The sequence below is a fragment of the Prionailurus bengalensis genome, chromosome B3, assembly GCF_016509475.1.
Source record: "Prionailurus bengalensis isolate Pbe53 chromosome B3, Fcat_Pben_1.1_paternal_pri, whole genome shotgun sequence".
NCBI classification, from domain to species: domain Eukaryota; kingdom Metazoa; phylum Chordata; class Mammalia; order Carnivora; family Felidae; genus Prionailurus; species Prionailurus bengalensis.
The window spans coordinates 1,906,986-1,933,180 of record NC_057355.1 but is presented as its reverse complement, the minus strand read 5'-3'; the positions used below and the strand labels follow the sequence as shown (position 1 = coordinate 1,933,180).

General features: G+C 60.0%; 1 protein-coding gene across 7 annotated transcripts in view; it reads right to left on the bottom strand.

Annotated features, from left to right (window-relative positions):
* The window catches only part of ARNT2 (aryl hydrocarbon receptor nuclear translocator 2), a 144,860-nt gene that overhangs the window by 101,833 nt on the left and 16,832 nt on the right, over positions 1 to 26,195 (bottom strand). For 4 of the 7 annotated variants that reach the window (XR_006292997.1, XM_043553882.1, XM_043553887.1 and 1 more), the window contains exons 2-3: positions 7,131 to 7,245; positions 976 to 1,023 (exon numbers count right to left, since the gene is read on the bottom strand). Coding sequence is in view for 6 of the 7 variants with exons in the window: in XM_043553882.1 (XP_043409817.1) it covers positions 976 to 1,023; positions 7,131 to 7,245 (163 nt within the window). In the remaining variant the exon portion in view is untranslated. Of the gene's footprint in view, positions 1 to 975; positions 1,024 to 7,130; positions 7,246 to 11,844; positions 11,963 to 13,480; positions 13,656 to 26,195 lie in introns of those variants that run through there. The other 3 variants (XM_043553883.1, XM_043553885.1, XM_043553884.1) reach the window with 3 other exon arrangements.

Sequence of the window (26,195 nt, the reverse complement as noted above, 5' to 3'; positions counted from 1 at the left end):
GTGGAGTGCAGTCGCCAGAGGAAGGCACCCGTCACCCGGAGCCGGGTTTCAAGTCCCTCCACAGCGAGGATCAGGGATGGGGCAGGCACTTTCGCCAAGAGGACCGAGCGATCCGTGCCTCTCTCTCCACACAGCCAAACCGCCTAGTGTAACGCACACAAAACAACGCAAAAAAAGAGAGGAAAGAGAAAAGACAAAGAGGGGCGGGCCGAGGGGCTGCGCCTGCCTTACCCTTCCTGTACGCGATAGCTGACCGCCTGCCTGCATCCGCGGCCCCGCCCTTCCGGGAGGCGGTCGGCACTCAGGACGGCCCCTGAGCCCCGTTAACCACGCTGTCAACGTGCCCGGTGAGGAACACGGCCCCCAGGACCTCACAGTGCCGCGTCCCGGCCACCCGCTGCCTTCCCTTCCCCTTCTTGTCCGTGCTAGGAGAGGCCGAATCTTTTCTCTAAACCTGAGCTCTAGGTCTTTTAAAAAGGGGCCCAGGGGCCTGTGTGGCTGGGTTCAGTCCGTTAAGCGTCCGACTCTGGGTTTCGGCCCAGGTCATCATCTCAGGGTTGTGAGATCAAGACCCACATCGGGCTCAGTGCTGACGGCGTGGACCCTGCTTGGGATCCTCTCTCTCTGCCCCTCCCCGACACGTGTGTGTTTTCTCGTTCTCAAAAATAGACTTTAAAAATATTTCTAAGAAGAGATTTAAAAAGGAGCCCGTAACGCTCGGCAATCGTTGTTTAAAGAGAGACCAACAATCCTGCCCCGGTGACCGGACTCCACGATCTGGCCGGCGTGCGGGCAGGGCTACCGCCAGCTGCCTGTCACTGGGTCAAACACGGGCCCGGGATGAGGGACAAGCAAGGGGCCCGACTACAGGCAACGGCTTGTCCAGCGACAACAGCCACTCCCTCCCTGGGTGTCCCAGTACGGTGGCGGCCGGCTGTGGCTTCTTGGAATCCGAGGGGCGTAGAGCAAACTCACCTGGAAAATTTGCTGGGTCCTTCTCCGTCTTCGTCGTCAAAGTCCAGCCTGAAAAGTCAAGAGCACGAGGAGACTCATTACAGGCAGGACACATCACTGGCGACCCGAGCTGCTGGCACCGAGGGGGCTCCCTGCAGGGGGACAAATGCCCCACCCTCCCAAGCCCCAGCTGTCTGGTAAACGCTCGGACGCGGTCAGCCAACGGGTTCGGTACAGGAAAGGGCAAAAGGAAGGGCGTGCATATATGCGCCATTCGTTACGTGGTCGGGGACTTGTGCAAAGGGGCCCCCACAGGCCGCCGGCGGCTTGTAAACGCTGCCCTGCAAAGGTCCACGGTGCCTGATGTCACCCCCCCCCCCCCCGCCGCAGCTCTGGGGCACCTGCTCCCCGCCACGTGGTTTGTTCCACAACTGCATCCTGCACTGTTCCCTGGCATATCATCAGCAGGCCACAAACGCCCCAGGGGCCCTAAGGCAGGAAGCTTTAAGGACGATAAAGGGACCCGCACAGGCCGTGCTGCCTGAGAACGTGGCCGCTCTGGAGGAGTCCGAAGGAAAGGGGCGTTGAAGGCCGCTATCCCCTAAGGTCCAAACCCAAACAAACGCATGCAGAGGAGAAACCTGGGGACTGAGCTGCTCAAAGAACTTGTCTGCTGTTGAAACCCACCGAATCCTCAGGACCCCACCTCCCTGGGCCTCTCCGTACACACATAAAACAGTCCTGAGAGGCATTCGTTTAACTGATACCCCAAACTCCCCTGAGAACACCAATCCCCTGCAACAGCATCCTCAAGATGCTGGGGCAGTTAATTCGGACAAACTGCGCCCAGAATCTCCCGGGAGCAAGATGAGAAATCGTATGGATGTCCTGGCCATTCTGGCCGAGGGGGGCTCCTTGGGGAAAGCCCGAGCCACTGCACTGCCCACCCCGTTCCCAGTGGGACTGAGGGGCCAGTGAGGTGCGGTCCCGTGGGCTCCACGCAGAGGACGGCCAGCCGCCCAGCCGCCGGTGCCAAGAAGCCCCCGCTGGAGCCGCTGGGCCCAGGGGCGGAAGGTGGGCCGGCCTCGTGGGGAACACGATCCCCACCTCCAGCCCCAGGTGGGCAGCGGTGACTCAGGGAAGGTACAGGACGCCCCGGCCACCGGGAAAGGCCAGGTGCACAAGCAGGGCCATCCCCAGGCACGCGCACACACACACGCACACACACACGCACGAGAGAGGCCCCTCATGAGATAAATCGTATTCTCTGGCTTCGGGGTAACTTGGGGGACTCTGGGACTGGACTTAGGGCAAAGGACTATTTTCTTCTTAAAACGGGATCATTTGGTTGTTTTCGTTTTGCTTTCCGTGCGGTGTGGCCAGAGTCCTAATCTGCTGCCCTGACGATGGGATCCAATGCCGGTTTGGAATCCCTTATGTCCAGACGCCCGGGCCACACTAGCTGCCGGGGACAGAACAGAAGGCGCGAGGCAAGAGTAGGGACACGGCAGTGACGACAAACACCCCCAGGCACGAAGGGCAGGCGCGGCGGGGAAGAAAAGTGCTGAGGAAGGGAAAGGAGAGTTGAAGGGCCACGTACGCACCACTGCAGAGACAGACCTGTGACGCCTGGGTGCCAGGGTGCCAGGCGCCAGCCACAGGCTCGCCTGCGTGGTGGGCAAATGGGGGCCGAACGCGTGGCTCTCCAAATGGCGCAAAGCCATCGTGACGCCGCACCGTCACGAAGCCGGCTCCCCACCCTCACCAGGAATTACATCCGGAGAGCCACCAAAAATGCCGCCACCAAATCCCCCCCACCGTCCTCTGCGGAGCCACAGAGCGACGCTGCCCCCTAGCGCTCCCCGCGGGACAGCGCAACGGAGCGGTCCGCACAAAGATGACCTAAGCCCCCGACTGCAAGAGACTCTGTGTCAAGGAAAAGACGCTGCATTTTCAAAATTTTCAGAATTCCTGAGGATTTAGGTAAGCACTTGGCCAAAACCTGCAGCGAGTGTGAGATGCTCTGTTATCTGCACGATGCCGGTCAGGGCACGCCGACAGGAGTGTGAGAATCGGGCTCCCGCAAGACGCCGTGCGTTCGTCAGCCCCCCCTCCTCGTGTCTGGGGTGACAAGACATCCCGACCCTCCCGGGCTGACAGGGCTCCCAGGACGCCGGGCGCCAGTGCTAACACTGGGGGCGTCCCGGGCCAGCCAGGACGCTTGGTCACCCTGGTTTTCGTGAAGACAGCTCCGATCTCTACGGGGACCTCGCTGGCGCCAGACGGGGACGTGAGCCATCCGGGCAGGGTACGCGGTCCCCGCTGGGGCCGGGTCAGCTGTGGCTCCCACGAGAGAGCCAGGGGACGGGGGAGGGACGGCCCTGCTCTGGAGCCAGAGTTCCCTGGGGTCAGCGGGAGCTCGGGAACCAGGGTTTGTCCGCAGACGATTAGAGACCACGAAACCGTGCCTCCCCTCGTGTGCACACGGGACCACACGTGTGCAGCGACGAGATTCGGTAACTCGGAAAAGCACGATACGGGGCTGAGCCCAGCAGATAAATCAGTGCACAGACAACGGGCCAAACCCTCAGGACAAGTCACCTGACCTCACGGGCCTCCCTGCTCAGCAGCACAGGAAACCTAGCTCCTGGGGACACGGCCACAACCAGGACGCTGCCTTTGGGTCTCTGTCACCCCTTCACACCCCGACTTCAAACACGACAATCACGAGGCTTATTTCTTCTGCTGTAGAAGCTCTAAGTCAATCACGCTTGGCTTTGTGTCTTCCAAGTGCCTCTGTCACGAAGCCTCTGGATAACAACGGAGAGAACCAAAACGGGACTTCTGAGTCCTACTGTGTTCGCTTTCAAGAATTTGGTACAAAACGTTGGGCTGAAAACGCACTGCCTCACTTTCCTGCCAACGAGCAAGAACTCGTACCTTAGTACGAGGCCGGGAAAGGCTGCTCTGGGCGCGCGAGTAGTTAAGAGCCGGCCGTGTGCGGCCCCGGGACAGACCGAGTCGCGACCATGACGCGTCCGCAAAGCTGAGTCGGCGGACGGAGCTCGCCCGTGCTCTGCAGGAGAGGGGGCAGCAGGGGAGGACGCTGGGCCAGCCCGAGGCCCCCGCCCACGACCAGAAGTGCCCCCCACCCATGGCCCTGAGATCGGGGTGGGGGGATCTCGGCAAAGATGAACAAAGTCACTCGCTTCAGCGCGCCCCCACCCCCCACATGTGGAATCACTTTGCAAAGAATCTGAAACTCCTGAACCTTCACCTTGTGTCCCGGCGGCCAGCGGGGCGCTCGGCTTGCCCGCAGCTCCCGGGGAAGGCTGCCGGGGCAGGGCGAGGACATCCAAGCCCCGAGGGTCCTCGGGGACGGGCCAGGCAGGCGGCCAGGCGGGTCCAAGGCCTGCGAGGGGCCGGCTCTGCGGGGACGGCCGGGTGGCCGTCCCGGGATTCCGGACGCTTCCTCCACCAGAAAGCCCCGGACGGGGGCGGAGGGCGGGCAGAGGGCCCCCGCCCGTTGCCGCTTCCTTTCCCCGACACCCGGGCCCCTTCTCTCTTCTCCCTGCCCCCCTGCCTGTGGCTCCCAGCGCACCCCCACATTCCGTGGATAAAGGCGTCTGTCCTGGGACAGAAGCAGGGCCCTGCCGTGGGGTCACCTGCGTGCTGATGAGCGTGACCTCCATCACGCTCTCCTTTGAGTTTGTCTCAGTGTTGAGGCTGCGGCCAGAGTGTTCGCAAGAGTAGAGCAGGGGCCTCGATCACACAGCTTCAGCACCGGCGAAAACGCCAGGTGTGAGAAGCTCTCTGGACGGAGCCCTGTGGGAATGGACACTCCCTTGCTTGGACACAGGGGCCGAGTCCCCAAGTCACTGGAGTTTTAGCAGAAGGAGCCGCGGTGTGCTCGCCTCCCCCCCCCCCATGACGGGGAGAAGGAAGCCGGCACCTTCCTCACGAGGGAGGACCGTGGAGGACAGGCCTCCTGATCTGTAGCAAAGGGCTCATGCCTTGTCCATAGTCGGCCAGTGGTCAGCACCGTACCCCCTCCTGAACCTCTCTTTTTTTTTTTTTAATATTTTTAACTTTTTTTTTTTTTTTTTTGAGAGAGACAGACAGAGCTTGAGCAGGAGAGGGGCAGAGAAAGACAGGGAGACCCAGAATCCGAAGCAGGCTCCAGGCTCCAAGCCGTCGGCACAGAGCCCGACACGGGGCTCAAACGCACAAACCGCAAGATCATGACCTGAGCTGAAGTCGGACGCTCAACCGACCGAGGCCCCCAGGCGCCCCTCCTTTCTTTTCCTGACGTTGGACGTGCTGGGCAGGGGTGGTGCCGACCTCCAGGACGTGCTGTGTGTGGTCTGCTCGGGAAGGGAAGCTGCTTCTGCAGAGGGCAACTTCTGCAGAGGAGACACGGACCACAAGCCAACTGCCAGCCAGGGCCGGAAGCACAAGTCAGGGTCCAGATGTGGGCTGCGGGCCCATGTGGCCCAGCCCCGAGCGGGACGGGAAGGGGGGCAGGACTCCCGGAGGTTCAGCACCAGCCCCGGGTACCGAGGGGCTGATCACCCTGCAAACCACGGGCTGGGCCTGACCATCTGGCCTCTTGTTAGAAAGGACGAGGCCAGCCATGGGGCTCTGTCTCCAAGGGACGGAAGTGAGGAAGCCACATGTTTGAAATAATTTCAGGGACGTCTGGGTGACTCATTGGGTTAAGTGTCCGACAGGCACAGGTCATGATCTCGCCATTCCGGAGTTCAAAGCCCCGCGTCGGGCTCTGTGCCGACGGCTCGGAGCCTGGAACCTGCGTTGGATTCCGCATCTCCCTCTTTCTCCGCCCCTCCCCTGCTCATGCTCTCTCTCTCTCTCTCTCTCTCAAAAATAAACCAACATTAAAAACATTTTTTTAATAATTTCAGGGGCGCCTGGGTGGCTCAGTGGGTTGAGCATCCGCCTCTTGGTTTCAGCTCAGTCCTGATCTCAACGATTCGTGGGTCTGAGCCCCGTGTCAGGCTCTGCACTGATGGGGCGGAGATTGCTTGGGATGCTCTCTCTCCGTCTCTCTGCCCCTCCCCTCCTGGTGAGCTCTCTCTCTCAAAATAAATAAACATAAAAAAAATAATAAAGTATGTTCAAAACATCTGGAATCTGTTAAAAAACAAGTCGGTTGAGGGGTGGACGGACCCGCACCCCTGCAGTGGCACGGCGGGGCCTCAGCCTCACCCCACGGCCAGTGTGGGGGTTCTGCTCCAGCACCCACTCTGCTCACCACGGTCCTGCCATGAGGACCGGCCCCGCGGCTGTGGGGTCACTGCACCTGCACGCTGCAAGCGGCCGGGCATCGCGGGACAGCTGGGGCGGGCCCTGCGCTCGGCCTCTCGGCCTCTGCAACCCCCCCCCCCCCGACACACGGAAATCTCGGCCCCTCGCGTAAGGGCCACGCGGCGCACCGTGACAGACTGATGTCCGTCAGGAGGAAGTCATCAGCCATTTCGCTGGGGACAACACTGACTTGATGGGCAAAGGGCAGACGGGGTGTGAAAGCGTCCGTCCCATGTTCCCTGCAGGGATTGCTGTCAGCTGGCTCATTCTTGAGACTGCGTCTGGGACCACAGGTGCCACGCTCATGACGAGATGTGGTTTTCCGTCCCCCCAGTTCAAGGGCCATGTCCGCCCGGCACCCCCCGCCCCCAGCCCTGGCCCGCACCCCTTCAGCAGCGTCATTAGCAGCACAGACAATGCAAACGCCTGGCCTTCAGCTGCCAGGCTGTAGCCAAGGTTTCGAAAGGAATTCCTACAAATTCCTGCACAGGACAGAGCAGAGGCAGAGCACCAGGGGGGTCCTCGCCACCCGCCCGGAGCTCAGGCCTGCAGCCTGCCCCCCTCCGGCTGGCGTGCGGAGGCAGGGGGACGGAGGGGCGCCCCCTCCCAGAGATGGCCTGACCAGGCCCCAGGGGGCCGCGACCCACCTCCCCATCACAAGGACAAGCAAACAGAAGGTCCCAGCTGGGTGCAAATCACGCGCAGAGTTGGGGATCTTGCAAAATCTAAACAGCATGCAAACTGCTGAGCTTTGATTCTCCGGAGGGGGAGACACACTATTGCCCTAACGGGTGGAGAGCATTGCCCAACACATATTAAGCCGGATTCCTGGAAACGCTGAGGGTGCTTACCCGGAACGCCGCTTTCCTCCACGGGCGGGCATGGCTCCCGCCATCCTCACCTGTCCCGTGGCCGCCATGGGGGCAACAGGCAATGTCACCGATCCAGGGATGTCTGAAGCCATTTCTGGAATGCAGACAAGAGAGGGTCTGTCAATGCCGCGAAAGGAACGAGCAAGAAAGTCACCCAGCAGTACCGGAAGAAGCCTCTAGGGGGCGCCCTTACACAGAGCGAGGTGGTGAAAGAGGGCACAGATCTGCAGCGTTCATAGGGACACCTGGAGGCAGGTAAGACTTCCAGGGACGCAGCAGCGTGGCCAAAACCTGAGGGGAACAAGCACCACGGAAAGCAAAACCGCTCGGATGCAGCAAACCCACCGAGAGGCAGGAGTCAGCCCCCCGCGGCCCCTGCCACCTGGGCGTTCGTCCTCAGGGGCAAAGACTGTTCCCCATCCTGAATTTGGACTCAGAACCCTGGATATAGAGCCCTGCATGGCCCCGCCACTCACCACGAGGACACTGAGGCCCAGGGAGCCTCCAAGCATCACCACAGGCCACAGGATGAGCCAGTGACAGGGCCCGTCCGATGCCCCAGCTCTCACGGGATCACGTTCCCCAGGATGAGCATTAACGTAACGAACAAGAAGGTCTGAAGGATCCACCAGCTGGTGAATGAACAAGGAAGATGTGGAATCTACGGTGGCGACCAAAAAGAATGAGGTTTTGCCAGTCGCAACAACGTGGCTGAACTACAGGGAACTATACCAAGCGAAATTAGTCAGAGAAAGACCAATATCACAGGACTTCACTCCTTTGTGTAATCTGAGACACACAACAGATGAACACAGGGGAAGGGAAGGAAAAATAAGATGAAGACAGAGAGGGAGGGGCGCCTGGGGGGCTCCGTCGGTTGAGCGTCCGACTTCGGCTCAGGTCACGATCTCGCGGTCCGTGGGTTCGAGCCCCGCGTCGGGCTCTGTGCTGACGGCTCGGAGCCTGGAGCCTGCTTCGGATTCTGTGTCTCCCTCTCTCTCTGTCCCTCCCCCATTTGCGCTCTGTCTCTCTCTGCCTTTCAAAAATGAATAAATGTTAAAAAAAAATTAAAAAAAAAAAACAACAGAGAGGGAGACAAACCATAAGAGACTCAAATGCAGAGAACAAAGTGGGGGTTGATGGAGGAGTGGGTGGGGGGATGGGCGTGGGGGATGGGCATTGGGGAGGGCGCTTGCTGGGATGAGCCCTGGGTGCTGTATGGAGGCGACAAATCCCTGGGGTCTGCCCCTGAAGCCATTATTACACAACATGTCAAGAAGGTCTGGCATGACCTTTCCTGTACGTCACTCTCCCAACACCTCACTCCTAATGAGCGGGAGACTTCCACAAGCGGGTTGAGGCCATCTCGGACATTCCCAATTTCAGGGAAACCACACAGCTGAACGGCTTCTCCTCCCTACTCTGTAGAGGGTTCCTGAACTCAGGCACAGTGCTAAACTCCAAAGTAAATATTCGAGGGTCCTCTCTGACTCTGCTTACTGTTCCGGAGACTGGGCCCCACACTTGCCCGGCCCGGCTCCTACCCTGGTCAGGAGGGAAGCCGCAGGCTTCCCAGATGTGCTTCGAGAAGACAGGTCGTGATAAATACGGGAATTGGGGCCCTTGTCAGCGGAGAACGGGCACCCGGGGTCCGGAGGTGCTCAGATGGGGCGGGTTCCCGCGCCCCGCCTCTTTCCAGAAACCAGGCAGGCGTCCGACAGCTGCCCCACATTACTTCCAAAGACATCGAGTTTCATAAACACATTCTAAGGTCAACTCAAACGACTGTGCTCCAAACTTCTGAAGGAGAATTTTAGAATACTAACAAACAAAACCTTATTTAGCTGCTGGGCTCTGATCACAGAAATCCGAGAGCTGTCACAGTTGCTGGGTTTTTTTAAACGAAGGTACACACTGGGGGGGAAGTACTCTGGGGGGGAAAAAACCCCTTTCTTAAGGTAATGCTCTCCCCTGTCAACAATTACTGTACTGGATTGGTGACAGCTGGACAGCGTGAACAGGGACGACCTTGTCACCGCAGCTGCTTCTGATAAGAAAGCCGTCCTCTTTCTGAACGGGGGACTGAAACATATGAAGTCCGTGAAGGCCCCAAAACGGAAGGCGAAATCCCTCTGCCAGCGCAAATGCGGGTGGTCGCCACTTCCCAAAACAAACCGCACAGAGTCAGTCCCCTCAGATTCTCCGAGAAAACGTTTTCCACAGTTAAGCAAGCTAGGAAAAGCCACATACCATTCGCCCTCCTTGGAGCATCCTTTATTTTATTGTTTTTTTAGATTTTGTAACACTTATTTATTTTCGAGAGAGAGAGAGAGAGAGAAAAAGCATGAGCGGGGGAAGGGCAGAGAGAGAGGGAGACACAGAATCCGAAGCAGGCTCCAGGCCCCGAGCCATCAGCACAGAGCCCGACGCAGGACTCGAACCCACGAACCACGAGATCATGACCTGAGCCAAAGTCGGATGCTTAATCGGCTGAGCCACCCAGGCGCCCCCGAGTGTCCTCTGAAAACATACTGAGAAGTCCTGTATCAGGAAGTCTGACTTTGATTAGAGCAGTATGTCATGAAAAGGGGGTAAACAGAAGGCAATGTGTAGTTAGGACAAAATGATGCTCCTCCTATTTTTTATGGGAAGACAAAAATATTGGTTGTTTTTGTAATACAAGTTAGAGAAAGCAAAGGTCCCCAAAACCTAAGGGGCTCCCGCTGTCCAATCCTTTCCTCAGATGAATGAGGGGAGCAAGGAGAAAGAGACTGGCTGCTTTGCACGAGTGCCCAGGCTTGGCCAGGGCAGGGCAGGCCCCGTCTTCGTGGCACGTCGACACCCTGTCTGCCCCACCGGACGCTACGCACGGGTGGACCTCCTCTGCCTCCATCGGACCCCACTGAGCACACCCCCGAGCCCTCCGAGCCTGTGCAGGACACCGGGCGCGAGCCGACAGGGGGACGAAGATGTTAGAGCTTTGGGGCACCCGGGTGGCTCAGTCGGTTAAGCAACCGACTTCAGCTCAGGTCGCGATCTCTCGTTTCGTGAGTTTGAGCCCCGCGTCGCGCCCTGTGCTGACAGCCGGGAGCCTGGAATCTGCTTCGGATTCTGTGTCTCCCTCTCTCTCTGCCCCTGCCACCCCGCCCCCCCACGCTCTGTCTCTCTCTGCCTCTGAAAAATGAATAAACCTTAACAAACAATAAAAACGAATAAATACACTTAAAAAGAAGGCATAAACGTGGCCAAATGAAACACACAGACGCTAACAAAACCGGGAGTCGTGTTCTTACTGTAAGGAATGAAGTCACTTCTAGGATTTTAGGCGCCGGGCCACAAAGCGCGGTACGGCCATACAGAGGGCCCTCCTGATCGCTCGGCGGCCCCCGCTCACGACAGTTCACCGAGTGATGCGGGAGCAAAGGGCTGTGAGGGGGGAGCTCTTCTCCAGGGCCGACTTCATGCCTCCCTGCACAGCAGCACCACTGCAGGTGGGGTCAGAAGACAGGCCCCGAGTGTGCCTCCACCCCTGTGCCGTCCCTGACCTCCCTGACCTCCGCCCTGCCCGTGCCCCCACGGGGCTTCACACACGGGCACACGCAGGAACACCGCCCTGACCCCAACGTGGACACGGCCCTCCGGGAGCGTCCCCGAGCGGGTGCACAGACATGGCCCCACACCCCTGCGTGAGGGCGGAGGCAGGCCAGCGGGGCCGGGGAGTCCTGGACCCCAGGCCCTTGGCGGCCCCAGCAGACGCTGGAAGGGGAGGCAAGGTCACGGTCCTCACCCGGACTTGCCCACGTAGTTGGGGCTGACCACACGAGAAAGGAGAAGCATCTAGTGAGGCACAGAAACATGAACGGTTTTACTGACAGATCACATAGCAAAATCCAAGCCCACGGGACAAACAAATGAGGGACTTTCAACTGTACAAGGGACAGTCTGTCACATGGTAAAGTAGTCTCCTGTCCCTGGTGGGTCACCCTGAGGCCTGGGGGCCTCCCGTGCAGCCCTCGGCACTCAGGCCTTTGTCCCCCTGCCCCCACCAGAGAGCTGCCCCCGCCTCCCCCACCTGGAGCTCCCTCCCCCCGGGGCTTCAAGGTGCCAGACGCCCCTCCCACTCACAGGCCCCGCCTCCTGGGTCTCCCTGCTCCCCTCCACCTCTCTTCTCCCCAGGGCATCTCGTCCAGGCGCTTGGCCATGATCCCAAATGCACCATCGGGGCCTGCCGTTACCCCTAAAGGTCTCCCCAACCTCTGGGTTCTGCTGCAGGCCTGCCTCAGGCCCCCCTCCGCTGGCCTCCTGCACCTACTCTCCCCCCCACGCATCGTCACGGGGGCCAGATCTGCCAAGACCAGCCTCGCTCATATCCTCCGGCGGCTTCTGTCCGCTCCCAGCACAAATGTGGAGCTCCCTGCCACAGCCAGCCAGTCCCCGTGTGGTCAGGCTGCCACCCACCCGTCTTGAGCCCTGGTCACACTGCTTGCTCTCTGTTTCTTGAACACGGCGTGCTCCCTCCCACCTCAGGGCCTTTGCACACGCTATGTCCTGTGGCAAGAACGCTCTCCTCCCTCTCCACCAAGCTAACTCCTAACAGTCATTCAGCTCAGCTCAAACATTACTTCTGCAGGAAGCTTGTCCCTGGCCGGTCCCTTCCCCGGCCTGGGCCCGGTCCCCTGTGGTTCATTCTCACCACACCTGTGCTGCTCCTGCTGCGAAGCAAGGAAGGTCACAGCCGTCCAGGTGGACGATGGCAGGGCCTGAGTGATGCAGCTGCGAAGAGGGCGTTCAGGAGGGAAGAGATGATGTCAACGCCCCAAAATACCCCATGTGTCACCGTCAGCACCCAGAAAGGGAAGATTCTAAAAAGCCTCGATCACCTGATCCTCCCACACGGAGACTATGGGGCAAAAAATTTCCGGAGGAGGAAGGAAAGTACGGTTGGGCCGGATGCGCATTTGCATCTGTGCACGCCACACACCTGACACACGGGGCCTCCGCGGCCGGGCGGGGCGCCAGCTCAGACCTCCCTCCGGCCTCTTACCCCGAGGGCCGTGTGCCAGCTCGGGGTCCTGGGCGCAGGCCTGGATTCCCCATCGCGCGACTCGGTTTCTCTACCTGTGCTCCAACCGGGAAATGGGATTAATCCGGACCCTGCTTCCTTTTGCAGAGGCCGCTGGAAGAAAACGGGGCCCCGTCGCGATCACAAACGGCATTCGCGAAGCTCCGCTTTTGCGCCGGGAGCCCGGCAGAGGCTGGGTGGTCAGAGACGAGAGGACCCCTCCTGCCTCTGGTGGAGACGGGGCTGGGCAGGGCCCTCGCGAGGGCCGCGGGCTGTGCAGGTGGCCCGGCAGCACGTTGTGGGAATGCCCACGAGGGCCCAGGAAGGCTTCCTGGAGGAGGCCACACCTATGCCATCCTGGCCGTGGAAACGCTCTGGGGGAAATGAAGCAGGATGTACGGGGTGCCCTCTTCCGAAATGTATTCCTCTGACTGCTGCAGAGCTGTTGACCGGATCCGCCCGGCCCGGCCCTTGGGGGGGCGTGCCCCTGGCTCCCGTGCCCTGGAGGTCCCCACCTCCTGCGACATCAACACTCCTCCCCCACCTCAAAGGCGGCCCTGGTGCACGGACCTGGGCGCGGGGTCCGGGGTCATAACCGACGGCAAATGCACAAACAGGCAGAATGATCTCTGTCCGCAGCGGTCTGACTCCAAACGCAGGCGTCCCCCACCCCCCACCCCGGGAAGCACCGACTCCCGTCACACACACACACACACACACACACGGGCAAAATGACTGCCTGCCTCGCGCAAAGTTGCAGTGAGCTTCTCGGCTCGTTTTAACATCAGTATGAGCTAAGGGCTCTGAGAGCCTCGCCACCACCCAGAGAACAGAGCTGGCTCGTGATGTAGCATCTAGCTCAAGACCGGCTCCCATTTCAGACGCAGACATATTGTGCCGGCACAGGCAGCGAGGACGCGGGGAGAAGGGAGCCCGGGAGCATCACGGATGCCGGCGGCACGAGGAAGTGAGAAAACACCCCGGGCCCCCCCCCCACCCCGCTATTTCATGGAAATCGCAATAAGAAAAACATCCCTTGATCTTCATTCACAACATGGGGAGAAAAATTAATTACGTGCAAACTTTCACAAGACAACCACATGATGTTTTCACGACAATTCCAAGAATCGGAAGACCAGAAGGGGTCTCTCCGGGGGTCGGGGGTGCACAGAGGCAGCTAATAGGCAAAGAAAAATGTCCTCCCCAGCAGCCATGTCTCTCAGAGCAATTCCTTTCACGGAAATCACACCCGATATCACAGCCCTACCTTTTCAGAGGGATTAAACAAAGATCTTTCTTCCTGGTGTCCAACACCTTCTTGGGAGAATCTGTTATCCGTGTAGAAGTGCCAGGAGCCGCTGGGAGGAAATGAACGGCATTTGTATTCCACTCAGAAAATGTCATCACAGATCTGTTTACCTAAACTGTGGACCATGATTCAGCCGTGAAAACTGTCTTGCATACTGATCAATTTATTTGCAGCAAAATTTCTAACATTAACTGCTTAGGTTCTGAAAATTCGGCGACTGGGATTTCTCACGCAGCCACAATATGCATTGAAAACGTCTAGATTATTATTAACGCGTCCCGGGGTGGGGGGGGGTGGAGATCAGAAAGGATTCCTCCAGACCTGAGAGCAAGGGAGGGTCCCTTCCACTTCTGGAAGGAAGGCAGGACGCTCGATTCCCAAAGGCCCTCCGTGGGGTGGGATTTTTATAGCTCGACGTACAGAAAAGTCATCAGACCGAGAGCCCGGGGTCTCGGACCCCAGGTCCTGGCTACGTTTTAAGCAGCCCTGTGTCCTCTGTAAGGTAGGCTCATCCCACAGGCAGGATGGGTCCCCGCAGCAGGGCGGAGGTGGTGGACGCGGGCGAGGCCAGGCCCTGCCTCCACCAGCCGGTGCCTCCAGCCTGGGCACGGGCCTCGGGGCATCGCCGTGTGCCTGAGCTCCCCCTCCCCGCCCCCACCGCCGGCAGGCAGGTTTTGGCTTTGGAGAACCAGAGTTGGTGCAAGGTGGCCTGGAAGAAAGGCGGGGAGACTTCCATTGAGATGACTCCGGAGCAGGACACTGAGGGCAAGCTCCACGCTCAGCCCGGGCCCCACCCCCCCGGGCTAGCCACGAGGGGACCCCTACCCGGCCTCTGTGTCACGCTCGGGGCAAACCCAACGGCCGAGGGACCGCCATCGGTGCTACAAATAGGGCGTGCTGTGTGAGACTGTCACCCGAGCTTTCATATGTAAAGTGCGTTCTAGACGAACTAAGCTGAAGATCCCGTGTGCAGGATTCGTCCTCTCAATCAGACGGTTCACAAATATAGTGTGTTGTTGCAGGAGTAAACGTGTGATCGTCCACGGCCATATGGTGAAGGCCATTCATTTTACACGCGGCACCAACGACTGAGAACTTCCAAATACTTACACGTGAAAGGAAATGTGGGCGTTAACAGCAACACTGAGGGAGCGTGTTCGCTAACACCTGAAGCAAGGCCTCTCTGTCCTCTTTGAAAAGGGGCGGGAACAGGGGTGCCTGGGTGGCGCAGTCGGTTAAGCGTCCGACTTCAGCCAGGTCACGATCTCGCAGTCCGTGAGTTCGAGCCCCGCATCAGGCTCTGGGCTGATGGCTCGGAGCCTGGAGCCTGTTTCCGATTCTGTGTCTCCCTCTCTCTCTGCCCCTCCCCCGTTCATGCTCTGTCTCTCTCTGTCCCCCAAAAAATAAATAAACGTTGAAAAAAAAATTAAAAAAAAAGAAAAGGGGCAGGAACAGATCTGTAAGTGAAACTCCAAAGCAGGCGGAAGGCCATTACCACAGTGCATGGTGACCAGCACCTTTGTGGGTCTGTCCGGTATTTGGGCCTTGGTAATAACAAACGACTATGAGCGTTTATCAAAACGTTTATTTCTGTTTAGGCCACGTATCTTTCAAGAAAAAGTCGTATTTGGAAGCTTTCCCATCTTTTGAAGGATGAAGTGATACCCAACTGGGTCACCTTTGCCACCTCAAAAATGCACAAGGCGGGGAGCTTCAAAATCAGACATACCAGGGACACCTGGGGGGGCTCAGGAGGTTAAGCATCTGACTTCAGCTCTGGTCATGACCTTGCGGTCCGTGAGTTCGAGCCCTGTGTCGGGCTCTGTGCTGACAGCTCGGAGACTAGAGCCTGCTTTAGAATCTGTGTCTTCCCCTCTCTCTGTCCCACCCCCACTCGCGTTCTGTCTCTCTCTCTCTCAAATATAAACACTAAATTTTTTTTTAATTTAATTTTTTTTTAATTTACATCCAAATTAGTTAGCATATAGTGCAACAATGATTTCAGGAGTAGATTCCTTAATGCCCCTTCCCCATTTAGCCCAACACTAAAAATTCTTATAAAAAATCAGACACGCCGAGACAATCTAAACAGCTCGTCATCCGTCCAGACACAGCTAAGAAAACAAAGGGTCCGAGGAAAAGCAGCAGACGTTCGGGAACATCGAGCCCCCAGCACAGCACCTGTCCGCCAGCCCCCGCTGCAAACGGACGTGTTTAGTCCCATGAGCTGCAACACCAGGCGGCCGGGCAGCCTGGCCACAGACGGAGCCTAGACAGACCGCTGGGGGCCGCTGTCACACGGGTCCGAAATGACAGCACAGTAATGACCCGTTTTTGTTAAGATGTCAGGTCTCCATTCAGGAAGGATCAGCTTCAGCTTCAGCCGGAATCACAACCAAACAGCCACCCTGCGTGACGTGCGCCGATTCCCTCCGCGCACCTCCGGTGGGTGTGTGAGCAGAGACTGTGTGTGTCCGTGGGTCTTAAGGCAAGCCCCCTGGTTGGGGGGGCACAGCCAACACCCACACGGGACTCTCATCCCCCACCTACCACTTCCTAGGGTATCTCGGGTGTGAACCCTCAGAATACAGAGCTCTCATGATCAGCATACAGTGCACGGGATTCCACGGAAAGTGAGCGAGCAGACCCAGGATGCCGGACTCCATGGCAGCCGCTGGGAGCTCGGACAGAGCTTGGGGAGTGGACAGAAGCTCTCCGTGAAATCCTGAAATCTGGGCCTTGTGCAGCCTAGCCTGGAGGGAGGGGAGAGGAGGAGAGACAAGGGGAAGGTGTGAGGGAGGCTGCGGAGGGGATGGTAGGGCAGGGAGGGGTGGGAGGAGGAGGGGGGATGGGAGGGGTAGGGAAGGGAGGGGAGACAAAGGGAAGGGGTGAGGGAGGGCTGGGGAGGGGATGGAGGGACAAGGAACGGGTGGGAGGAGGAGAGGGGGGAGGGGTAGGCAGGAGGGGGAAGGGGTGAGGAGGGCAGGGCAAAGAAGGGGTGGGAGAGGGGAGGGGAGACAAAGGGAAGGGACGAGGGAGGGCTGGGGAAGGGAGGGGTGGGGAGGGTTGACCAGGGGAAGGGGTGAGGGAGGGCAGGGGAGGAGATGGCAGGGAAGGGGTAGGGAGGGGAGATGTCAGCAGGGAAGGGGTGGGAGAGGGCAGGGTGGGGCCCACCCCGAGAGGAGGTGTCTTCGGAGCCCCACGAGGCTGCCAGGCACCGCAGGCTCCTTGGCCCTCCCGCAAGGCGTGAGGCAGCGTCGTTATCCTGGCCTCCCCGGTGGGATAACGGTTATCGCGCGCAGTTAGCGCATCGGACTGGCGCCCAGTGAACAACCTGAGACACTCAGGAAAGTGCACGTGACGGGAGACAAGGCTGCACGAGAGCAAAGAAGACAACACAGGACGTGAGACACGAAGGTGAGGCTCCAGCGAAGACACGCGGGGAGTCGGTTACTGGAGGCGGGAGGCCAGGCCACGGGCCCACAGGTGGGGACAAGGGGTCACAGCGGCCACGACACGCGGTCCCTGCCGGCAGCGACCCCGCACCTGGCCTGGCCATCCCGGCCTCTCAGCGCCGGCAGGGGACGGGACCGAAGGCCTCCACGGAGAGGGGCCGGCTGCTCCTCCTGGCCGTGAACTCCTCAGTGCGCCTCAGCGGGAACCCAGCGCCTGCAGGATCCGGGTGCAGCGCGAGGCCCCGGACGCACAGACAGGAAGGACGGAGCCACCGAGGCCGGGGAAGAAGGAGCAGCAAGCGGCCCAGGACGAGAGCGGCAGGTGCAGCCACCGGGCCCCGGCCGACCACAGCCCGAGCCGCAGCACGCGTGCAGGGGCCGCGGGCGCTGGAGGCGGGGAGCTGGCGGGTCGTGTGAGCCGTTTACCCAGGAACCAACAGAGTCAGACGGGGTCTCCTAGATCCTGTGGCCTCACCCTCTGTCATCCAAACAGGGACGCCTCCGGGGGACAGCGGGACAGACGCTCAAGCGGACAGCAGCCCGCACGCAGGATGGTGGTCGGTCTCCAACAAGGGGGCCGTGTCCCCGGAGCCAGGACCCGTCTAAACCACGAGTAAACCGCCGCCACGTTTAGGCTCCCCAAGCCGCCCAGCGGCCGAGACCGCCCGCTCAACCCTACGGAGGTGGCCCCGGGATGCGGACACGTGGCCGGACGAGGTGAAAGCCCATCATGTGGCCACGACGTGCCACTCGCCGGGTCACCGAGCCCCGAGGAAAGGTGAGGGCCCGGAGGGCGCAGTGTTTATTCCCGTATCTCGTGGCGTCACAACGTCCTTCAGTGGCGGCCGTGTTTCCCTTGTGGCCGCATCTGGGAAAACTGGGCCCCAGAACGGAGCTCTGATCGCCACACCCCTGCTCCAGCGTGCTTCTCCCACCGGCTGCGGTCCGCACGTTCGCGGCCCCCAAGACTCCCGGGTCCCCTCTAATCCCCTGTGGGACGGGACCAGGGGGGGATTTGGGCACGAGAGTGGAGCCTTCACTGGGATGAGTGCCCTTTTAAGCAGAGGCAGGAGACCTCGGTTCCCTCTCTCTGCCCCCGGCCACGTGAAGATACAGCGAGAAGGCGTCCACGGGCGAGCCCTCACCAGACATGCGGCCGGCACCTTGACCTTGGACTTCCCGCCTCCAGGACTGGCAGAAGTAAGTGTCTGCGGGTTGAGCCGCCCAGTGTGTGGCACCCTCGTCACTACAGTCGCTCGAGCAGACTGAGACCGAGTCCCCAGGACACAGCGCCTGCGGTAAGACGGGGGGCCCCCACTGCGGCGGGCTCAGCCAGGCTGCATGAGGCGTCAACCCGGGACTGGGAGCCCACGCGGGGGTGGGGGGTGGGCTCTAACCAGAGGGGGCTGGGCAGGCACGGGGTGGGGGGGGCCAGAGGAAAGGACAAGATGGGGTGCAGGGCGGATGGAGATCATTCATTCCCTGGTGTCCACGTGCCAAGTGTGGGAGCTGGGACGTGCTGGCCCTCTAACACAGGTGCTACATGAATGAATGAATGAATGAGTGAATGAATGAATGAATGAGTGAATGAATGAGTGAATGAATGAATGGGTGAATGAATGAGTGAACAAATGAATAAGTGAATGAGCGAACGAATGAATAAGTGAATGAGTGAACAAGTGAATGAGTGAATGAATGGGTGAATGAATGAGTGAATGAATGAGTGGGCAAATAAGTGAATGAATGAATGGGTGAGTGAATGAATGAGTGGGTGAGAGAATGAATGGGTGAGTGAATGAATGGATGAATGAGTGAATGGGTGAATGAGTGAATGGGTGAATGAGTGAATGAATGGGTGAATGAGTGAATGAATGGGTGAGTGAATGAATGGGTGAGTGAATGAATGGGTGAGTGAATGAATGAATGAAGGCGTGAGTGAGTGAATGGACTTCAAGTGTGGGTGCTACCTGACGACGAGGCACATCCAGGTTCGCAATTATTCACACACAAAATCAGTGCCAAGCCATCAACCGCAGTGTCAAAACCCCCTCGGGAGCCCACGAGCCACCCACGTCTGCCCCGGTAACGGCCTTGGCGGGGGGGGGGGGGGGGGGGGGGGGGGGGGGGGTCCTCTCCATACGGAGGGAGTGAGGGGAGGCCCCGGCCCCGAGACGGGGGGCTGTGGGACGAGGGGTGACACGGCCAGCGATGTGCACAGGGATGGCTGCTGGGTGGCTGGGAGGGAAGCGTGACAATGAGAAGGGCTGGGAAGGTGAGCACGGGGGGCCCCCGGTGACAGGTGGCCAGTTCGCAGGGCCGACCGGCCTCAGCTCGGCAGCACCGGGCTTTGCTGACGCAGGAGCAGAACTAGACAGCAGCTCTTCTCAGGGGGGGTTACTGTGCCCTGAGAAGGCACACTCCCTACACTCCTCTGTCCCCTGTCCCCTCACCGCCCCCGCCCCTGTGCCCCCTTCTCCACCTGCCGGTGGTCCCCAGACCCCTCACTCCAGCCCTCACCTCCCGCTCGCGCTGAGCTGTGACTCCCGATTCCTGCCAACGCCCCCCCCCCAACAGAAGTACACGTAAACTCGACATACAGCCACACCCCCGCTCTCCTTCTGAGGCCCCTCCGTCCTGGTTTTGTCTCTCTAGACCCAGCTTCCGGCCTCAACTTTTCAGGCCCAGTCACACACTGCCATCTGACTCTACCTAAAGACCAATGCCAACGTGGTAGGGTTTGCACAGGACGCTGGAGAAGGCAGCTTTCTTATTCTTGAGCCCACAGATGCCCAGGTCAGGAGGGACACTTCTCGGTCAAGAAATCTGTAAAACCCGGGGCACCTGAGCCTGGGTGGCTGTCGGTGGGGCGGCCGACTTCAGCTCATCTCACGGTCCGTGAGTTCGAGCCCCGCGTCGGGCTCTGGGCTGATGGCTCGGAGCCTGGCGCCTGCTTCCGATTCTGTGTCTCCCTCTCTCTCTGCGCCTCCCCCGCTCATGCTCTCTCCCTCTCTGTCTCTCTCTCTCTCAAAAATAAACATTAAAAAATTAAAAAAAAATTAGAAATCCGTAAAATCTTAACAAAAAGCTACGAACCCTTCCCATTCTTTACATACAACTCCTTCTATAAAAATGCCTTTCTGGAAAAGGAAAAAAATAAATGTGAGGATGCCCCCTTGTTTACACAACAAACTGATTAAGGAAATCACATATCCTTCCGTAGACACGGAATCCCCTTCCAAACGTCTTACGAAACAAAGTACTTTTCTCGAAACAAAGTAGTTTTCTCGTTGAATATATTCCTTGATGAACGTATTCATCCATCATTTGACAAATAGGTCTTGTGTTCAATTTTAAACAGTGAATTACTCTCTAACTATAAAATATTCAAAATACTAAAAGTGTTTGCACGCAAGGCGTTGTAATGTGTTTTTTCATTCTTGTGCTCTCTGGTGCCATGGACCAATGGGATCTGTCCTCAGTGGCTGGATCTCTGCCTGGGACCTAACGTCACAGGGCCCCTGGAGGACAGAATGCTGGGGCTCCCGGCCCCCTGAAAAGCCCGGGCGGCCGAGGCCCTTGGGGATCATGGGACACACCTCTGGCTTAGCAGACCTGGGCTCCCAGAGCTCATGGGAACACCATTCCTGTCCCAGAGGCTCTGGCCCAGCAGAAGGTCCCGTCAGTGTGGACCAGCTATGCCAGAGGCCAGCACACTTTCCTGTGGGGGTCAGGGAGCGGGTATCTTAGCTTCAGAGGCCACGGGGTCTCCGTGGCACCTACTCATCCACACAGGCATTACACAAAAGCAGCCCCAGATGCCACGAAATGAGTGGGCTTGGCTGTGCAGCAGCTCATGAACACTGAAATTAGAATCTCATACATGTTCACATCACGAAATAGCGTTCCTTTAAGCCCCCCCAATCATTTAAAAACGTAAAAATAGGGGCGCCTGGGTGGCTCAGTCGGTTAAGCGGCCAACTTTGGCTCAGGTCATGATCTCACAGTCCATGAGTTCGAGCCCCGCGTCGGGCTCTGTGCTGACAGCTCAGAGCCTGGAGGCTGTTTCAGATTCTGTGTCTCTCTCTGCCCCTCCACTGCTCATGCTCTGTGTCTCTCTGTCTCTCAACAATAAATAAACGTTAAAAAAAAATTTTTTTAAACGTAAAAATAATTCTAACTTGTGGGACACAGAAAAATAGGAGGCCGGACAGACGAGGCCCATCAGCCGTAACTGGCCAACCTCTGGCCTAAGCAAATAAGCCCAGCCATCTGGGCCAAGAACCTGGGGGTACTGGGGAGTCCCCTACCTCTAGCTCAGCTCAGCCGACCCGTGGGCAAGGCACGGCCCTCCCACTGTGCCCGAGCCGCAGGGGAGCGGCAGGCCCCCGGGGGTGGCACGTCAGAGCCTGTCCGGGAGGCAGAGGTCCCCGGGCGCAGATGCGGGAGCGGCCGGGTCCCTTCGGAGAAGTGCCTTCACTGCTGGGCTACCTGCCCAGCGGGCGCTGCTCTCCCCAGGGCCACGCAGGCTCACCCGGCTCGGGGTGAGAGATGGGCCCCCTGCCAGGGATCTCTGAGGAAGCCCGGGGATGCAGGGCCCGCCCCGGGCACCGGCAGGAGCCACCGACAGCCGAGCTGAAGGAACAGAGGCAAACGCAAGACGACAGCGTCTTGCCACAGGAGCCAGACGGGCCGGAGCACCGGGGGAAGAGAGAGCACGGAGGGAGGACATGGGAGGAAGGAACCCGAGAGGGAGGTGGGCTGGCTGGGAAGGCGCCGTCCGCCCAGCGTGTCCCCCCCACAGCCCCACGACGCGCCGGCCCCGGGACGGGCTCTGGGGTCAGCTGGCCTCGGACACCAGCGCGGCTCCGGGGCAGGGCCCCGAGAGGAAGCTGGCGCTGGGGAGCCGGCGTGGGGGTTCCAGCGGGAAGGGGAGAGCCTGCCCTGGCGCGGGGCTGGAGGGGCTGGCCCTGCCGCGACCGGACCCCGGGCAAGAGCAAGGCCACAAGGGCCACATCCAACCAGCCAGGGCCCCAGCGATCGCAACCACCCACCTGCACGGAGGAGAGCGGGGCCCCCAGAAGACCATGCAGAGGAGGCACAGGGCCCGCTGGTCACAATGCCCAAGGCTGCTGACCTCCCGGGGACAGTCTGAGGCACAGGGCTCCAGTTCTATGCTGACCTCCTGGGGACAGTCTGGGGCATGGGGCTCCGGTCCTGTGCTGACCTCCCGGCCACGATCTGGGGTGCGGGGTTCAGTTCTATTGTTGCCTTTACTGGGGGGAGGGGTATTGGTGGCAGGTGATTGGTTGGCTTTTCTGGACGATGTGTTGGTTCCCTGGACGATGCCCAGCGTCCCGTGGGAGGGACGATGATCGTGGACTCTGGTGAAGGGCATGAAGATGGCCGGCAAGCCCCCCGGGACCCTGTCCGGGGAGGGGGACGTGTGACTCATCACTGCTCACGCAGCGCCCAGAACAAGGGTAGCAGGGCAGGTGTGCGCCCATCCTGGGCGAGCTGAGGAAGGAGAGAGGAGGGGTCGTCCCCTGGCACACGGTGGCCACGCGAGCCCGGGCAGGCCGCCCCACCGCTTTCTCGGTTCTGGGGGCGGGTACGGAGGGTGACGGCACTTCACCCTCCCCATTTGCAATTCTGATGGTTTCTCTGTGTCACGAAAGCAAAAGAGAAACCCCATGGCCACGACCCTGGAAGGAGCAGGCGGATCCCAAGCCTCTCTCGAGAGGCACAAGGAAGAGAGGCCAAGAAACAGGACAGGTTTCCAACCTGAGACTTGGGGTCCTGAAGGAAGTGGCCGGCCTGGCCCGGGGGCCGGGCTCCCGGAGGGGCGGTTTGGGCCCGGGGAGCGGGGAAGCCACGCAGATCTCTGAGCCTGGACCACGCACATGCAGCCACGGGGCCGGCGCACCTGTCACAGGGTGCCCGGGAAAGCCCTGTTTTCGGCGGTGCTATCGGGGCAGAAGGCCCAGGAGGCCCTGGCTGTCCCTGGAACAGTGGCCTTTGTCTGGGGGAGGGGCCCCAAAGTGCCCGGAGAAGGAAAGACCCGGATGATGGCCGGAGGGTTGGGGCGGGGGTTGTGGGGAGCAGGGAATAACAGGCATGTGCCACCAAGGCTGCCCGGTCCGTATTTTCTCAGCATGACAACAATGTCCCGTGGGTGTGACCACAATGGGGGGCGGGGGGAGGACAGGAAGACTAAGGACATGCTGTCGGGGGCGCATCCTACGCCAGAAAGCTGCCCGTGACCCCGCAGGTGAGGAGGAAGGGTCTGGCATCCCCTGGCTGGACGAAGGCTCTGTCACTGCACTGTGTCAGGCCACCGCGTGCCTCTGGTCCGAAAACTGCACCTGCCGAGCAGTGTTCCATCCAAAGAGAAAGCCTAGAACGCGGAACAGGCGTTCTCCCGGCGACACGCACTGAATCAGGTAAATCCTATTTCTTTTCCAATCCACTTCCGGGCAGGAAGTATATGACAAATAGTGAGGATCCGGTTCGTTACACGTGGAAAACTGCTGTTGTCCAGATACGAGCAGGTGACTAAACACACATAAATGGGGCGCCCGGGGGGCTCAGTCGGTCGGGCGTCCGACTTCAGCTCAGGTCACGATCTCGCGAGATCTCGCGTGATCTCGCGTGAGTTCGAGCCCCGCATCGGGCTCTGTGCTGACGGCTCGGAGCCTGGCGCCTGCTTCGGATCCTGTGTCTCCCTCTCTCTCTGTTCCTCCCCCACTCATGCTCTCTCTCTCTCTCTCCCTCTCTCTCTCAAAAAAAAAATAAAACATTTTAAAATTCAAAAATATATACGTAAGTAAAAATTAAACATAAAAATAAATTACAAAATCAGGGGGAAAAAACACGCTGGAGACACCTGCTGTGTAGGTGCACGAGTCCGGGAGGGGGACACACAGCCCTGACCTCGTTTCTTCCGGCCCCTCCTCGTGGGACCTCGGCCCTCCTTCAGCCCCCGTCTCTGCACTGACCGGTCGAGGACACTTCTGCAGACAGCGGCTTCCGGCCGGTGAGATCACCGCCACACCGCTCTGGCGTAAGGTTGAGCACGGGGACCGCGGCTGGGACACGGAAAGGCACCCGTCTCCTGCCTCGCCCACCCGTGAGACTGGCTGAGTCACGGTCACATTCCACCCGTCTGCAAAGTACGCATCCCCCCTACTCGCGCCTCGTGAGATAACGTCCGAGCCGCCGCGAGCAGGCCAAAGTGGCAACGCGCAACGCGAGCACTGTCTGTTACGCCACCAGCATCTCCCCCCCAACACTCCGGGTCTACGCACAGACGCGCTCAGCGTGCGTGATTCCACAGCACTGCCTGCTGCAGGATGGGAGAAGGGCACCCACGCCGCCGCAGGCCCACGAGGGACGCCCCACCTGGTCACCAGGAGGTATGGTTTTTACGGTGCACGCACCTCACACCGGTGCCGCCCAAGCCACTGCGCTAAGCCCACAGGCGCCCACAGCAGACAGAGGCCGTCCCCAGCGCTGGCAGGACAGGCAGGTGGGTGTGGGGGGCGCCCGACACCCGGGAGGCAGGGCTGGGGGTGAACAGGCACGGAGAAGTGCAGCCGCATGCAGACTGTGATCCCTCAGAGGTCAGAACAACGGCATTGTCAGGGAGGCAGGTTTGGAAGGGTAGCAGCGAACCTGCGGGGCTGAGACTGTGTAAACGTAAAAGAAAAGTGCCCCCTCGGAGAGCGCGGCGGGCAAGCCCTGGGCGACACCAGGCCACGGCTTCCTTGCGGGGCTCCTGCTGTGACCGCAGGGCGGAGGCCAGCGACCTCACTTCCTCAGACGGCGGCTCCCTGACCTCCAACCGCGGGGCACAATGTGCTGAGGTTTCACAGACGACCTCAGTCTCTACATTCGAAACCAAACTCAGTGTCTCCTCCCCAAACCACGTGGCAGGCTGACTTCCATGCATGCTGCCAGCAGACCTCACTTAAGTCCCGAGGCTCTCAACTCCTGCCTGCCCCCCACGAAGGGTTTCTGGGCGCCCGTCCTCCATCAGGTACCCTCCCAGTCACTGTCCTCAAGTCAGAATCGAGTGGATGGTCCACTGTGAGCTGTGAACCAAAAAATAATTCTACGATGTGGCTCGCAAGACCCGCGCTCACGTCTTAGCAGAGCCGTGGCGGAGTCCCTCGACGTCACAGGTCAGCCACTCCTGCCGACCCCCCGCCCTGTGTCTGTTTCGTCTCCCCTTTCCCACTCAGGTCCACAACCGCATGGCCCCAAACGTGGCTCGCTGCGACCACATCCAACACAAATGTCGAGCGGGTGCTGCAGACCGACTCGTGCCCCCCTGCGCCCCACTCCCCCGTTGAGGCCCCAGCTCCTAACGTGGCGGCCTGGGGAGGCGGGGCCTGTGCGGGCTGACCAGGCTCAGATGAGGTCTCGAGGGTGAGGCCTCACGCTGGGATCAGTGTCCTTGCCGGAGGAGGTGACGGAGAGCAGGCTACCCCCTCCGCACCAGAGCAGACACGGCGACAAGGCGGCCATCAAGCCGGCAGGGGGGGCTCCGGCCAGGAACAGAACCGTCCCGCACCTCGCTCTCCACCTTCCCGGACTCCAAACTGAAAACCTGAACTTCTGTTACCGAGGCCACCGGGTCTATGGCCCCACGTTACGGCGGCCCGAGCTGACCCGGGCGGTCGGTCAACGGCACCCAGTCAAAGAGGGTGTTTGTTTCTCACCTGTGAAACGCGTTCCTCCAAAGGAGATCATCTGACCTGGTCAGGAGCAGCGAAACGCCCTTTTCCCCCCACCCGGAGCCGGAGAGGGAACAGCCTCGTGACCCAGGCCCGTGACCTTGCACCGAGCCCGCCCTCCCTTCCCTTGGCCCGGTCCACCCCCACACGGCAGCCCCGGGGGAAAGGGCCATGGAGAGGCGGGGCTTCGCTGGATGGGCAGGAGGTCGACAGAGACCGAGTTCGGGAGGCAGCTGGGCTGCCGTGAGGGCCGTCACATCTAAGAGGACGGCACCCCAAAGCCGGCTCCGCTCCCGCAGCTTAGCTCCGAGTAGAGAGTAGGCGGACCGGCACCGCCCAGCTGTGGCTCTACCTAAGGGAGAGACGGTCCTCAACTACCGTCCAGCCCGGCCACAGAGGAACAGGGAACCTTTTCTCCTGTTTCCGTGCACCCCCTACATGCTGCTCTCTTCTCCCCTAACCGTCCAGTCCTGAGAGGTACCT